General features: G+C 60.3%; 1 protein-coding gene across 4 annotated transcripts in view; it reads right to left on the reverse strand.

Moving 5' to 3' along the window:
- Positions 1-965: 965 nt before the first annotated feature.
- The window catches only part of NLGN3 (neuroligin 3), a 42,467-nt gene continuing 27,253 nt past the window's right edge, over positions 966-16,179 (reverse strand). For 3 of the 4 annotated variants that reach the window (XM_037408070.1, XM_037408068.1, XM_037408069.1), the window contains 5 exons: positions 15,413-15,472; positions 12,530-12,679; positions 10,670-10,855; positions 4,125-4,914; positions 966-3,721 (listed from right to left, as the gene is read on the reverse strand). In XM_037408070.1, the coding sequence (XP_037263967.1) occupies positions 2,884-3,721; positions 4,125-4,914; positions 10,670-10,855; positions 12,530-12,679; positions 15,413-15,472 (2,024 nt within the window). In that variant the 3' untranslated portion in view covers positions 966-2,883. The remainder of the gene's footprint in view (positions 3,722-4,124; positions 4,915-10,669; positions 10,856-12,529; positions 12,680-15,412; positions 15,473-16,179) is intronic. The other variant, XM_037408071.1, reaches the window with a different exon arrangement.

Raw genomic sequence — 16,179 nt, forward strand, 5'->3', positions numbered from 1 at the left:
CAGAGCCCTGCTGTGGCTCAGCTCTGCTGCTGCCCGTCCCAGGTATTCTGCAACATCCCTGTCCATGGCAGCACGGCATGGCACAGCACAGCACATTGCCTGACTTTGGCATCTTCCCCACCTTCTCCATTTGCCCCATGCTGCCATCCCAGGCTGTGCCCACACTGCCTGCCGTGTGCTGCAGCTCCAGTGCACAGGGCACTGGCTGCCAGGGGCTGTGAGACCCCCACATTGGGCAGCACCGGGGGTCTGGCACAGGGGCTGGAGCATGGTGCTATGTGCCAGTGGCCCTGCAGCTGCAAGGGCCCCTGGCAGAGCAGGGCAGACCCCACGCCCCCACCCCCCCACCCCCCCGTTCAGTTCCCTGCGCAGCCCCCTGCCTGTCCCCTGCCTGCCCCCCCCCCCTCCTCCCTCGGCCCCCCTGGCTTGGGGCCTCGGCCCTGGCTCGGCTGCCTGCACGCTGCCTGGAGGCGATTCAGGCCCCATGCCTGGTTTCCATGGCAACTCCAGTTGAAATTACATTAAAAAGAAATGAAACCAGCAGCTTTTCTGGTTGGCAAGCAGGGGGAAGGGAGCTGGGCTGGGAAAGGGGGGGGGCTTCAGTGGGAGGGGGCTGTGGGGCAGATGAGGTGCCACATGGGGTCCCAGTGCTGGGAGGGTGCCCAGCAGGGCTGGGGGCATGTGGGGACCCCCCCACTGTGGCAGCTGGTGTTGGCAATCCTGGGTCGCATGATGCTGGCTTGCATCTGTGCTGTGCTGGGGGTCCAGCACCACAACCTGGCGGGGTGATACGGGGGTCCCCCTGCTGCCCCTGTGGGGTGGGTGCCAAGGACACGGGGACTGTCCAGACCCTCTGCCAGCAGGCACAGCCATGGCTGGAGTGGCTCTGAGCCAGCACAGGGCACCCCACCCGGTTGGGGAGCCCCCAGCCCCTGCACGCTCCAAGAAGAGGCGAGACACACCGCTATTAAAAATACCACTTCTGTTTTATTTGGAATTTGTTACTCTGCGTGGGTGACAGGGTATAAATACATTCTCCAACGAGCATCCTCACCCTCAGCCCTGCCTGGGGGCCAGGGCAGGGTGCAGGGCCAGGGGTGCGCTGGCCCCAGGCAGTAGGGCCAGCCGGCACCGGTGCGTCACGGCCGCCAGTGCGGGCAGCGTCTGCCAGCCGGACCGTCTTGCACAGGGATGACATTTGGTGTCCCCATAAGGATCCATCCTTTCGTCCTGCCTCCCCAGGCCCTGGGTGCCAGCGCCCACTATGGGGGGGGGGGGGGGGGGCGGGGGGGAGGGGGGCACTGAAACTGGGTGCCCTCTGTGGGATGCCAGGCAGCAGCCTCTCCACACCCAGCCACACTGAAGCCCCTCACCTTGAGAGATGCTATCTGCAGCTGCGTGTGGTTCGGTGGCCACCACCAGCCCAGCGAGTGCCCCAGCGCCAGGGCAGGTGCTTGCAGCCCCAGCTGGTCACCCCGTGATGGGCAAAAGGCCCCAGCTGAAGCGAGGTGGGAGGCAGAGTCAGTGTCGGTGCCTGGCTCACCCTGCTGCTACCAGCCCCACAGCTGCCCACCCCTGCCACAGGCTGCAGATCGCTGACTCTGCTTTCAGGCAGTGGCGCAGGCTGGGAGGGCACAGCGTGGCCCTGGGGCAGTGACTAAGGGATGGGATGCTCCCCGGGGAGCAGGGCAGTGTGGGGAGCACTGGGACACGGTGCTGGAGAGGGAATTGCCCTGGGTTGATAGGGGTGGGCAGATGGTGCTCACAGCGGGTGATGCCCAGGCAGGGCAGTGGGTGGCACTGGCCGGTGGGGCAGCGGGGTGGGCTGGGGTAGGGGGTGCTCACAGGCGGGCCATCAGGTAGGCTATTTGGCTGAGATACGTGGGCACAGGCGACAGAGGAGGGAGAATATCAAAAATACAAAAGAGCGCAGCCCCGCGGCGCAGGAGGCAGTGCCCTGCCTGGTGCCCGCCCGCGGCAGGTGGGGGCCGTGGGGGGCTGGCACCGCGCGCACACGCTGGCTTCTAACTGGCTTTTTATTTTATATCAAGAACACTTGGTTTTAAAATCTTTACAAAGGACAAAACGCGGCGACTCCGTTAGTGTGTAAAGAACTAAAGATCTGCTTAAAAAACGTCTCTGCAAAGAGAAACGACTGACACAAAAGAGATTCTCTGCAGCGCAAAGAGGGGCAGAAGTGCCAAGTCTCCAGCCCGGGGCCCCACTCCCAGGGTCCCCGGGGTCCCTGAGGCCGGCACTGGCCCCAGCGCCCGCACCCAGCACGAGGCCGGATCCCCGGACCCTGCCCACTCCTTCTGCCTATAGCACCATGGCCCGGGGCCGCTTCTGGACACGGTGAAGGAGCCTTTTCGAGGGCACTCGGGATGCCAAGCTGCCAGGGGATGCTTGGGCACCGGCTGAGAGGCATTATCCAGCCCTGCTCCTCATCAGTCCCGGGGTGCTCAGCAGGTGGAGCGCTGGGGATGTGATCGCCCCATGGGGAGGCACAGCCCCGGTGCAGGGAGCCCTGTGGCCGCTGCCAGCAGGGTCCCCCATGCCTGCCCGTGCCGGTGCGTGGGCGCAGGGGCTACACTGTGTCCCCCCTGCACCCCATCGGCACCCCGGGGCAACCCGTGGGACCCTCTGGCTGGGAGCCAGGAAAGTCAAAGCACTTCTCAAAAGTTAGATAGGAACGAAAGAAAGCGCCGGGGGAGAGCGGGGCATCCAGCCACACCAGGACCCCGCAGAACTCCGGGCTCAGTGCCACACTGTCCGTGGGCGCTGCCCCTCTGTCCGGGGGCTCCATTGGCCCTGCCGGTTCCTCTGCCAGTGTCTGCTGCTTGCGTGTGCGTGCGTGCATGCGTGTGCGCCGGTGGCGGGCAGCTATACCCTGGTGGTGGAGTGTGAGTGCGGGAGCCCCGTGCTGTTGAAGCCAGCGGTGAAGGTGTTGTAGGGGTGCAGGGTCTGCAGCCCCACCAGCGAGTTAGGGATCATGGTGATGGTGTTGGGGGTCATGAGCGGGATGTCATCTGGAGAGCGGCGCAAGGTGAGGGTGTAGTCGGGCAGAGCGGCCAGGCGCAGGGCGTCGTGGGGCGGCACAGCCTCACACTCGTGGTGCCCCTGGCTCACCTGCAAGGAGGGCATCTCCTCGTCGGGCGCGTGGGCAACGTCGTTGGCGGCACCGCGCTGGGGGCTAGGCTGCTGGTGCGTGTCCTGCCGGCGCTTGTCCTTGCGGTAGTAGAGAGCAGCAAAGGCCAGCACGTTGAGGAAGAGGAGGGAGGCACCCACAGCAATGGTGACACTCAGCTCGGTGGAGTAATCACGAGGGCTCTCCAGCAGGGTGCCCGCCTCCTGCTCCGGGCTCCACTTCTCCTTCCCGTTCTCACTGTTGTAGGCAGGTGAGATGGCGGGGCGCTTGGTGGTCCAGATCTTGCCATTGGGCCGGCGGGTAATGTGGGAGTTCTGCGTGGTGTCAGGCGGCGGCACTTTGGTGGTGGTGGAGGTGTAGTGGAACATGTCGTGCAGGTTGTACAGGTGAGGGACCAGGTGCTTCCAGAAAGCCACCTTGGTGGCCCGGTAGTGGTCACGTACCCGTGGCTTCAGCCCGATGTGCAGGTACAGCTGGTCACGGGGGTTGTACTTGGACCAGGCCACCTCCTCAAACCGGTTGGCCTTGGTGTGGATGAACTTGGTGTCCTGGGGGACAGGCTTGTTGGGGTCCCTGTGAAACACAGGCAAAACAGAACTACCACCAGGAAAAGCTGGTGAGGCAAGGAGGGAGAGCCAGACGCAGAGATGGAGACTGTGGGACCTTTGCCTGTGGTGGCACAGGGTGGGCTGGCAAAAGGTCCTGCATGGATCAAGTCTAACCCACAATACCCGCGACCAACCAGCCTCCCAACCCCTGTGCGTGGCTGGGTCCTGTCCTGGGGGCTGGCTGCGCTCTCAGCCCTCACTGTGTGTTGATGCCCTGACCCCAGTGAAGGCACAGCACACAGACCGCTGGGCACGGGTGGGCTCAGTGCCCCAAGCCAGGCATGACACCCCCCCACCACAGCATGCTCCCAAGGGGTGCAGCTGCAGTGAGTGCAGACCCCCCAGGCACAGCACCCATCCCCACTCACCCTGTCTTGGCAAAGTTGGTCCAGTAGGTCATCACCACAGCGCTGAGCATGACATCATTCTTGGAGAAGTTGCAGGGAAAGAGGTCTGTGGGGCCAATCATCGGGATCCCGAACACGTAAGGCACCTCGTCCCCGTGGGCCGCGTCGGACCACGCAGGCTTCATCAGGCTCTGGCAGTGGTGGTAGAAGGCGTAGAAGTAGGTGGGAGAGCCATAGCGGGCGTGCAGGTCAGCCGTCACCACCGACGGCTCTACCCACTGGTGGTCAGTGAAGAGGGCCACCAGAGTCTTGCGGCGTGTCTCGGGGTTGTCCCTGTCAGCCCAGTCCGTGTACATGAACTTGATGGTCTCCCGCAAGGTGTCCTTGCCCTCGGGGTAGCCGTACAGGTTATCTACAAAGTTGGAGACTGAGTAGTCAAAGTCACTGCCCGAGACGCCGTCCTCAGGGTCCACCACGCCCTCCACGAATTTCAGCCCCTCGCCCTGGTTGACCCCCAGCATGATATCGTAGTTGAGGAACTCGCCCTGCTCCATCAGGATCTCTGGGTCATCCGGGATCACATCCCCATCAATTACCGGCCCAAAGGCCACATGGTAACGAGCCGGCTGGATGTCTTGCTCCACCAGCTCCTTAGCACTCTTCTGCCGCAGGCAGTCCACCATGTCCACTGTGTCCAACACATTGCAGCCCACCTTGTCGGCCAGCATGCTGGTGTACTTCACAGGCTGGTAGTTCACCGCCCAGCTGGAGAGCGCAGAGCCGCTCTGGATGATGGCTCTCTGGAAGAGACCTGCAAGACAGGCAAGGAGCGGAGGAAGCTCGCAGCAGAGTGAGCACCATTCCAACACCCCAGCGCTGTAGTGTGGAGAAGGCTTCGATGCCCTCGGACCCCTGCAAGAACGCAGCGCTCCAGCCCGCGCCTGGCCTTGACCCAGGCTGTGCTGCCCACTGAGCCTGGCTCACAGGGGGGGCTCCGCTCAGGGCCACCACGAGGGTGGCAGGGTGACAGCTGGGCACGTAGTAGGTGCTCCTGGGAGCAACCAAGGGCTTCTGTAGCCTCTGAGGATCCCATTGCAGGGGCTGGTCCGGCACCCCTGGGTCCCGGTGCAGGGAGCAGAGGTGCCATGGCTACACCGCAGCCTGGCTTTGCCGAGCAGCCTGTGCAGTCCCAGCCGCCCCAGGACGCGTTGCCTGAGCCCCCGAGGGGCACACGCTGCCCCCGGCTCGGTGTCATCCTCCAGCCCAGAGTGGCACCAGCTTCACTGAGCAGCCAGGCTGAAGGCTGGCAGCAGCAGGAGGGTTAACGCCTGCTCAGGGACACTTAACCCTGCACATCCCACCCCACTGCTTTGTCAAGGTCCCCCGGCCCCCTCCCTGCTGCTTCCTGCCCAGCTGGGGCTGCTCGGTGCCAATCCGGCCCCACAGGAGCACACTGCCAGATGCACAAAGAGGGCCTTTCTGCCACCGGGAACACAGAGGGAGTGGACTTTCGCCCTGGAAAACGGGGCCACAAAGGCCCTGGCCCAGGCGGAGGAATGTGTGGCTGCGCTCCAGCCCCATGTCAATGGAGCTTGTGCTCAGAATACAAAGGGCGGTGAGGAAGCGGAGCCTCCGGGGTGGTGAAAGGCAGCCAGGCTCGGGGTGCACCCTGGGGTCCCTGCTTTTCGGCCAGCCCTCTCCTGCACCCTGAGCGCTGCCTGCACCCTTGCTGGACGACTCTGGCACTCACTCACCATGAGGGACTGTCTCAGGCGTCCCTGGATGGTGCTGACGCAGCAGCCTGGTGGCTATGGGGCTGCCCCTGCCCCCCTGAAATGCAGAGCACCTGCGTGAGACCCTTGTACAGCCAAGGCTGTGCCGCTCTGCAGGGCAGCGCGCACCTTCCCTCAGCAGAAGCGTTTCAAGTCTCCTGGCTCATGGCCACCATGTCCATCACTCTTGCCTGCATGCACAGCCCTTGCTCTGCCAAGTACCTGACGTACAGTCCCATGTGCTGGGACAAAGAGAAGTCACAAGCTCTGTTTGTCACCTCCTGGTGCCCTAGAAAGCTGTACCCAGCCTACAGGCTGGAGACTGGCCATGGGCTTGCTTGCTCTGGGCTGTCATCCACATGCCAAAGAGCCAGAATGGGGGTTCCCTGGCTCCCAGGAGATGCTGTCCCAGTAGCAGCTATTGCTCCCCACCAGCAGCATCACTTCACAGACAGAGCCACCAGGCTGGACTCTGTTCCTGCCTGCCCCTGCCTGGGGAAGCACAGGCAGCTGGTGTCACCAACAGCTGGGCATGTCCCTGATGGAGCCCCTTCGCTGTGTCAACGGCCACGTCCATGGCCATGTCCTGACACAGGAGGACCCACGAGTCTGTGAGAGCCCAGACTTCCGCCTCCATGCCAGCACCCAGCTGAAGCCCAGCAAGCACCCCAGGGATGTATCACCACCCTGCAGCTCAGCCTGGAACCCTCCAGCCTGCTGGGGCCAGGCAGGAAGATGCAGCTCTGCCTTCCCAGCCTGTTCCCCTCAAGGTGAGGGTACCGATGCAGCCTGCAGAGCTGGCTGTCACAGCACAATGGAGCCAAGCAGTGGGACCAGGGCTCTGCCGGAGGATTCCCAGTGCTGCAGGCTGCTGCCAGCTCCTGATTTCCCCTTTGCTTTGCACAGTAGCTGAGACTGGAAACACCTTTGGGGTTGTCTGCGCCAAGCCCTGCTCAAAGCAGAGTGCTGGCTGCCTTGTCCAGCTGAAGTCTGAGCATCCTTGGAGCTGGCAGTGAAGGGCAGCAGCCCCCATGGAGCAGGAGATAGGGCAAAGGAAGCACAAGAAGTTTGCCTGGCAGCGGCATGGCTGCCCGGGGAAAGAAACAGCATTTTGGTCCTTGGTGAGGAATCAACCCACCTACAAGGGCTGAGGCTGGCAGGGGAGCTGCGGGTCTCCCTGGCAGCCAGACACAGTGTGTGCTGCACCAGCCTCCAGTGTCTGCCTCTCACAGCACCTGGCAGAGCAGGCACAAATTAGCAGCTTCATTAATAGCTCTTGATCACTATGAGTTTTATTTTGATGCGATAAAAACAAACCCGCCTGGTCTGCAGGCTGCATCTTAGCACAACTCCCCTGCTGTGCTCCGGAGCTGGCTGCCCTGTCCCTGGGGAGATAGGTGCTCTGGCACAGGGTGGGGTTTGAGGTCATTTGATGGCCATTTGCTTTGATGTAACACTGTCAGCAGCACCGAGTGTTCCCCTTCCACCTCATGGCATTTACAGCCAGCAGCAGCTCCCCTGCCACAGCAGCGAGGGTGCCTGGCAATGCAGCAGGGACCACACCACTGGCATTGGGGCCGGGTGGGGTGGCAAAGGACGTGCACCAGGTGCAGGGCTTAGTGGCAGAAAGCCTAGTGTCACCTAAAAAGTGCTATACTGGATGACAGGTTTTTTCATGGCTGGAAAGTCAGGGAGCAGCCCCTCCAATCCAACCTCAGCCTCTCTCCATGCTGCTCCCTCCATTCTGGGCCTGTACAAGAGGTTGGGGCCACCTGGGCAGCCACGCACATGTCTTGCTTCCAAAGAGCTGTCACCGTCTGGCTGAAAAAAAGTCTGCAGCCTTGGGGCTGTCCTGCCAGAAGCACCCAGCCCCAGAAAGGAGACTCCTGCACAGAGAGCACCTCCCTGTGATCCCCACCTCCCTCCCAGGCACTCCTGTGATGGAGAAGAGCACCCTAAGAAGCATCACGAATGCATTACACCCAGCATCCCCTCCCTGGCTTTTCACACTCAGTATGGGCAGAGAAAATCCTTTTTCTTTCTGCAGGAGCTTTCATTCTATAAAAGACTCCCCACCCCTGTGCCCACGCTGCCCAGGGTGCCTGTGCAAGGGCAGGAGGGCACGCAGAGCCCTGGGTATCCACACAGGGACAGCATGGTCCCTGATGGGCCCCTGCAGCTGCAGAACATCCCTTGCACTGCCCACCGCTCAGAAACAAGTCTGCAAAGACCTACCCATGCTCCTTTCCTACATACTGCTCAATATACCATCTAAGACAAGTGAAGCAACCTCTGGCTTCAGTTGTCAAAAGCATCTCCTCCTGTGGGCTAGAGAGCTGCTGCCTGCCCTGCATGGCTCTGGGTAGTTGGGAATCCTACCCCAGGAGCCCCAAGGCCAGTGAGGGCAGCCCTGGTGCTTCCCTCCACTGGCATTGCACCATCGGCAGCGGCTCTGTAGGTATAACTCGTATTTTCTATGTTCTTGAGCTTACTGTAGTCTAATACCCTTTAATATTTGTTCAAGTCACCTGAAGAGGATGAAGCAACAGGCTGAGAAAGATCCTGCTCAGGGGCTGGCAAGGGGGGAGCAGAATGACAGTGGCGCTGACTTCAGGCACCAGTCACTCATGCAGGAGCATGGACTGAGCACAAGCATCCTGAGTGCCCTGGGGTGGCAGGGAAAGGGCTGACCCAGAACAGACAGGTCCTGAGCAGTCAACAGCAGCTCCATACATGCTGCCAGGGCTGTATCACTTTGGTTTCACCTGTCTTTTTGTTTCTCCCTGCATTACTCAAACATGGCAGGGCACTGGTGACAGTGACAGCAGAGCCAGCAGGCTGCAGGGCAATTGTGGAAGACCAGGGACCACCATGGACTTAATGTGGAAGTGCCCAAGCTTCCCAAGGAAGCAGTTGCCCACCAGGTCCAGACATGCCTCTGTTGTCAGGTCTGTGGAGCAGAGCATCCCTCAGATCTCTGGTCCTTGCGGCACCAAGGGGAGCCCAGCAGTGGGAGCAGCTGCCCCAGGAGCAGGAGCACCCTGCACAGGGTGGGTTGGTGCTAAGTTTGCCACAGAGGGACCGTGGAGCACTGGTGGGCTCCAGAGCCCGCTTGAGATATCCCACCACCTAGGAGGGTCTGGAGCTCCTCTGCATCCTCTGATCCATGGGCCACAGCAGCATGTCTCAGCCTCTCCTCTTCAGTTCCCTGGTCCATCTGAGGAAAGGCTGGCATCCAGCTGTGACTGATGGGCAGCAGGCATGGTATGGAGATGTGGCAGCCTGTCAGCCCCACTCTCATCCTTGGGGAAGGGCTATCAGTGGGAATCAGAGCCCAGCACGGTGACGGGTCTCTGCATGGGGATGGGCTCATTGCAGGGCAAGCGGTTTGCTGGAATCAGGCAAGCTTAACCAAAAGGGCAGCTGGAGAAATCTGGGAGAAGAGAGCTGGTTTGGGTTTGCCTTTGACTCCATGGTGAACTGCCAGCATCCTATGAGCCCTGTTTCATGTCCAGGCTCAGCAGGGTGCTGCCCTTCACTCTCCACCATGAGCGCAGGTCCTGCCAGCTCTCACCACACCTAACACCAGCCTCATGCTGCCCACAGCACCTGCAGACCCCCACATCTACCAGTATACTACCAAGCAGCCTGTGATGCTGGAGCTGGTGCAGCCACCTTCGCAGCAGCCAGGGCTGAGATCACTCTTGCTTTCCATATCGGGGCAATCAGTCCGTCAACAGCTCCCAGGGCTGGAGGAAGGCTGCCTGACTTTGCCGGCAGCCTGGCCAGCACCAGCTCCTCCCATACACCCTCTGCCATGCCATCAGCCCTGCTGAGGTTCTGAAGGTCTCCTTCATTCCTGTGCGGTTCCCATGCTGTTGAGCAGGGCTGCAGCTCTTTGCAATGGCTTCAAGTGCAATTTTGGGTGTGTCCCAGTCTCAGTCTCGTGTCCACTGTCCATTTGTGTTCCCTTCTTCCCTGCACCATCCTTGGGGACACAGCACTGGAAGAGGGCTGCACCCTCATATAAAGCCCCTGTGACCAACTCCTTGGCAGGCTGGTCCCCTATAGACCACATCCAGTTCAGGCTTTGCTCCTGCAATTTCCTTTAGGAAGTTTATCGAGAACACCTTTACTCCAGTGGTTATTTCCCCACCCCCCCCAGTGCTCAACGTAAATGTCTTTACAGGTGATTTACATGCATTTGCTTTTATGCCAACACAAGCTTTAGTGTAAATAACGCCTTTCTTTATCTAGAGTAAATACTCTGCTATATTAACAGATACCAACCATATCACTTTCACCCGTGTTTTGCTCGTCGCAGCACTTCAGCTCTCCCAGTCTCACAAGATGGGACCTTCCATCCCTCCCCAGGCTCAGGTCTGGCTTCCCCTCTATTCCTAGCACTGAGATCCATGCTTCTGGTGCCTTGCATGATGCCCTATGTCCCCTCCACACCTGCAAATGGGTGAGCCTGGGCACCTGGGTAGGGTGCCGCCCAAGGGTCCCCACCTCTTCCCACACCCAGGTGCTGGCCCTGGGCTGCAGACCCACACACTGAGAGCACCAGCTCCATCCCTGGCTCCCACGTGCTCTGCTGCTGGCCTCTCCCTGCCCATGATGAAAAGGTTCTGCTTGCCAGCACTGGGTCAGGCTCTCACCAGTGACTAACTAAAAAGCAGCCCTGACTTTGCTAGGGTGGCCAGTGGTACCCGGGTGGGCTCCCTTCCCTGGGTTAGTATTAGCAAGGTGCTTGTCACAGCTGCAGCATCCTTGGGCACAGCTGGCACCTACCTTCAGAGTGGTGAGAGAGGGTAAGCAGGCTGACGCAGGAGGCACCGATGCCAGAGCCGAAGACGGTGATCCGCAAGGGATCTCCCCCAAAGAAGGCGATGTTCTCGCTGACCCAGCGCAGGGCCTGTATCTGGTCCAGCAGCCCATAATTGCCCTTGGCAGCCTGGTCCCCTGTGCTCAGGAATCCTGTGGGCCAAGGGGAGCCTGGTTAGGAATGAGGAAGCAGGGGGTGTCCTGACCTCCCACTCCCCTTCCGCAGGCCTAGGGGAGCTTCTGTGGGACCCTGTCCCACAACAACAAGAGACTCCACTACCAAGAGAGTCCTGTGAGCTCTGAGCTGGAGCAGGGACACCACCAAGCTGCTCCAGCCACCCTCTGCACAGCACAGAGAGGCAAAAGGCTGGGAATGCAGTTGCAAGCCCCGGGGAGCCTCTCCAGCCGACTGCAAGCAGTGACAGGGTGATGGGCACAAAGCCCTGTCCTACACATACCAGCACCTGTGCTAATAACGAGTCAAGATGTCTCACTCATGCTCCAAGGAAAGCTGAAAAAGCCCCGGTGGCTGCAGGCAGGCTGAGTGCGTGCACAGCCAATGCTTTCCATGGACTAGCGTGGCCTGGAGGAGGCTCTATAAATGTAAGGTGGTGGGCTGGGCAGAGAGGAACCGACTGCAGCTTAAAATACAAAGTCTCTCAGTGAGGATGATGCTGAGAAATGCTTTCAATAACAAAGGGAACACCCAAGATAAGTTATCAGTGTTTCATTTGCTTTGACTCAAAGCAGGAAGCCAAAATCATGTCCCAAAGCAAAATCCAGGTGGATAACCCTGGCAGGCAGGGAGCGGCACCGGTGCTGCTCCAGCACTGGAGGTGCTCTGCTGGGCATGCTGCACCACTTCAACAGAGATGACAATGGCACCATTAAAGTCTTATTGCATATTGTGACAAGTCTTTTAAATTTGCACCTGTCCATCTTAAAGGCCTGATGTTTAATATTGAAAGGACTTGAATAGGCTTGTTTTTACTGCAAAGCAGGTAACTGCCATCTTCCCCAAGAGACTATGGGGTCTGAAGGCCATCGGAGGGATATGGTGCCCCAGGTACTGGCCAGGAACTCAGCTGTCCAGGGAGAGCACTGTGCCAGGCTGGATGGCAAGGAAGAGAGCCATCCCTGCCAGCAGTCTGGCTGGGAAGGAGCTCTCCCCAAACTTCTGCACTCCTTGTTCTCCCTGCTGCTAAGGGCAGGCAGCAGTGATGCTCTAGACAAACCTCCTGTGTCCCAGCTCCTGGGGGTTTCTGCTGCAGCAGGCAGGGGACCACACTGCCTTTTGACCCCGTGTCCCCATTTTGCCTCTCCAGGTCATCAGTGTTCACAAAAATGGGACTGCCACCCTCCTCTATACGGCACCTGGCACCCTTCAGCCATCCCCTCTGCAGACAGCCAGGCCGTGGTGGGTGGCTGTGGGGGTCCTGGCAGCTCAGCTGGCTTGGAGGTAGCCGGTGGCCAGGGAGGGAGAGCCCTCTCAGGAGGAGATGCTGGGTAAACACATTTATTATTTATTTAGCCGCAGACCAATATTTGCTTTCAGCTGAGCCAGGTTGTGTAAATGAGCCTGGGGGGGGTGGCTGGTGCCAGGAGCCAGACCATGCTGCAGCCACCCAGTGGGGGCAATGCCACGTGGCACCCAGCTTGGCTGCCAGGGCAGAGGGCAGGGTCAGCACCTGCAGTGCAGCCCCCATCCTGCTGGGCCCCACACCCCCCACCACCCCCTTCCCAGCTGTTTCCAGCCCGGTTGGCCATGGGGACTCATCCCGCCGCCTGGCCATGCTAGCAGCACAGCCCACGCTGGCCAGCCCATACCGAGCACTCCAACGCGGTAGTTCAGGGTGATGACAATCACGTTCCCGTAGCTAGCCAGGACGCTGCCGTCTATCATGTTCCCTGTGCCCTCCATGTATGAACCACCGTGGATATACACCATCACTGGCTTGGCCCCGCTGTCCCGGATGTCTGGAAGGAGAGGCAGTTAAACACAGGATCCCACCGGTGGTCGCCGCACCCTGCCCGACAGGCAGACCAAGGACGAGGGCAATGCCAGCTGCCAGGACCAGGGAGGGGGCTTAGGAGCCAAACTGAGAGCTCTCCTGGGGACCACAGCGTGGCCCTCCAAAGCCGACCACCACTGAACAAACCCCACCAGCCCCCTTCCGGATGGCAGCAGCCACCGTGCCATCCCCACACTGCTGTGTCCTCGGGGGTCTCAGCACATGCAGATGAGATGCTGGCTGGACCCTGCTGCTCTTCCTCAGAGCCGGGCTCTGGCTGCATGTGGGAGTCAGACCAGTGGCACCTCCGTTGCAGGTGGGAGTTGCAAAGTCTAGCCCCAGGATGCAGCTTCATGTCCTGTCTTTGTCTGGACCCAAGCCCTCGGCTCCGGGAGTCCTGGAATCTGGCATTGCAGGGGGCAGGGATGGGGGTGTGCAGGACCTGGAAGGCGGGGGGGCACTGGTGGGTGCTCCAATGTCTGACTCTCCCGTCCCCCACTTCCCATCCCCCTGGGAAGGCAGAAACCTGCCAGCTGCCTGGATATGAACCCATGGCACCCCAGTGCCCAGACACAGACATGGTGATGATGCAGACAGTGTGTGCACGTGTGCGTGTCAGGGAGGTGAGCACGGTGTCCGGACGAGGACAGGGCATGAGGCATGGAGTGAGGATGAGGAATGAGACCCCGATGGCCGGGGAGGAAGAACAGTGGGAGCCTAGGGGACAGGGAGCAGCCATGCTCCCTCTCTCAACTGGCCCTGCCTGGGGGACATCCTGCCCCTTCTGCCCCACTGGCCTTGGGTCCCTCATGGAACCAAGCCCTGGTGTGAGGAAAGAATGCCCGTGCTCGGCTCTTGGTACGTCTTGCCCATGTGACACAGAGGAGGGAGCTGCGCCCATTGTGGAGACAGTGCCAGGTCCCACATGCCCTCTCCTGGGCTGGTGAGCCAGCACCGATGGACTTTGCCCTCCCCTGTGCTCACACGCACCCAGCACCTTGCTTGGGCAGGCTGGCATTGCTTGCTGGGGCTGCTTGGCCTCAGCTGCCCCAGCCAGCCGCTGCTCCCTGCCTTCCTCCCTCACTGGTGCACCACATTGTCCCAGCAGCCAGTCCCCATCGTGGTCCCTGCAGGGCTGGGACTCCTGGGGCGCAGCCACACCAACGCAGTGGGGATGCCCAGCCAGGGTGGACATGCTCCCTCGCACCCACCTAACCCCTGTGCATGTCCATGCCTCCCCACGGCTTGCCCATCGCAGGGGGCTACAGGGCAGGCTGATGGGTACCTCTGTCCATCCCCACCTGCACCTGTGGCCCGCAATGTGGCTAAAGGTGGCCTCCTTCCCATACAGAAAACCTCTTCCCTCCAGAAGAATGAGGATATGGCAAAACCTGCGCTGGCTTTTCCTGTCACCAGGATGCAGCCAGGCAAATGCAAAGACTTGGGGAGCAAAGAGTACTCGTGGCTCCTCTGGGACAGACATCGCCCATGCAGCAGAACTATGGCAAGACAGCTCTTCCCAGGGCCACCTGGCCACCTGCTTGAAATGCAAAGGGCAGGAACGTTGGTGCCTGCGCCCGTGTCCTCTCCTCCCTGCCACATGCTCCCACCAACACACAAAAGGACATCCTCACAGCAGAATGGCAGCGATGTGTGGAGATGTACCAGGGAATAAATGGCTCCTAATTGCTGCAGAACATTTTAGTGTGCGGGCATTTAGCACAGTCAAGTCACTTAGGCTGAATGCCAGTTTATGCCCTGGTACAAGAGATCCTGGGGCACAGGTTAGTGGGAGAAAACAACAGGGTTTTGGTACTGCCAAGGAAAAAGCTTTTCATCTGTTTCCCAGATCCTAAACACCATCTGCCAGGCTGTGCTCGAGCTGCCCTGGGACTCCTGCACACCATGAGGTTTTACTGTCCTCGGCATGTTAGGGCTGCACCCTGGCTGACCCTTTCTCCTGCCTCCTCTTCAAATCCATGCAGTCAAACACACCGACTCCATACCCTGCAGATGAACAACCTTGTTTTACTAAAGCTAGCTTATTCTGCAGCTTGCTTAGCCCTGGTGTACATCTAGAATCACATCTGCTCGAAAGCCCACTTGCTGTGCCTGGGCTGGTGCTGATACTCTGGTTGCAAGCAAGACCTTGCTCACACTGGGTGGAGAAGGAGAGAAGTTACCAGAAACCATGTCCAAGCAGACCTCGGGTCTCCTGGGCATGGCCAGGTACCCTGTGGGTACCAAGGGTGCTAAGCTGTTGGCACGGCCAGCCTGTGGTGATGCCCACAGCAGGGCCAGGCAAGGGTGGAGGGGGAGGTCGCTGGCTCCCAGCTGCATGTCACCGACTCCGGAGGGATGAGGCTGGAGGTGGGATGTGACCGGGCTTGGGGTGAAATGGGCCCAGGTGCCCAAGGGCTCCTCTCCTCCCAAGCTGCCATGCTTACTCCCTGCCCTCGCTCAAGCAGAGCAGGAGCACACTTCTCCTAAAGCAAAAAAACCCCACGAGCTTCCCCCCCATCCCGAGGAGAGGAAGGACCTGGGTGCCCTGCACAGCTGGCCAGCCTGCCCCCCGCCCCGCGCAGCTGCCCGGCACAGCAGACGGACACACACAGGGCTCCCTGGGGATGGCAGCAGATGGCGGGCAAACGGACTTGCTTTGCGTGTCATGCAGTGGCAGCCTCGAGCACAGAAATACCTTCGTCTTCATCACCGTCATTATCCGCTAAGTCCTCGCCCTGTTTCTTAGCGCTGGCTCCTAGGGACCAAACACGAGGAGACAGAACAAAAAGGAAAACAAAAGGAAACAAAAACAAAACAAACAAAACAAAACAAAACAAAAAACAAAAGAGAATTCAAAAATAGCATGATAGCAGAGATGGTGGGGCCAGGCCTGCGCCCCACAGCACTGCTGGCTACTCACACTGCACCTCTCCCAGAGCCAGGGCGGCGCAGGGTGCGGGCAGGACTGCCCTGGGAGCTGCGCCAGGATGCTGCTTCACCTGGACCCCTTCCCACATCCTCCCCAGGGAGTGCCGGGGCGGCGGGGAGGAGGAGAGCAGGCCTGTGGCAGCATCAGCGCTGGAGGCAGATCAGCCTCTCAAAGCACTCACTGATCCTCCTGCATCCCAGCCTGGCCCCCGCCTGCTCGTGCACCCTCGGCTCCCTGCGCGGTGGCAAGGCTCCTTCTCCCACTGCCAGCTCTGCTGCCACCAGGGACAACCATCCCCCTACCACCAGCAGAGCCCACAAGAAGGGTTCCCCTTGGTGGCCACTGACCACCAACCGGGGTCCTGCCCATCACCCCCACGCAGTGCATGGCCCCTTGTTGTGCCTGGCACAGCTAGCCACAAACCACCAGTGCCACAGTGCGGACCACCATGGCACGCTGCAGGGAGCCATTCTGACAGGTGCTCCCCTGCACTGCCTGGCTCTGTCCTGTGCCAACTCCCTCCTTAAAAGACC

Source organism: Falco rusticolus, chromosome 14 (genome assembly GCF_015220075.1).
Source record: "Falco rusticolus isolate bFalRus1 chromosome 14, bFalRus1.pri, whole genome shotgun sequence".
In the NCBI taxonomy this organism is placed as follows: domain Eukaryota; kingdom Metazoa; phylum Chordata; class Aves; order Falconiformes; family Falconidae; genus Falco; species Falco rusticolus.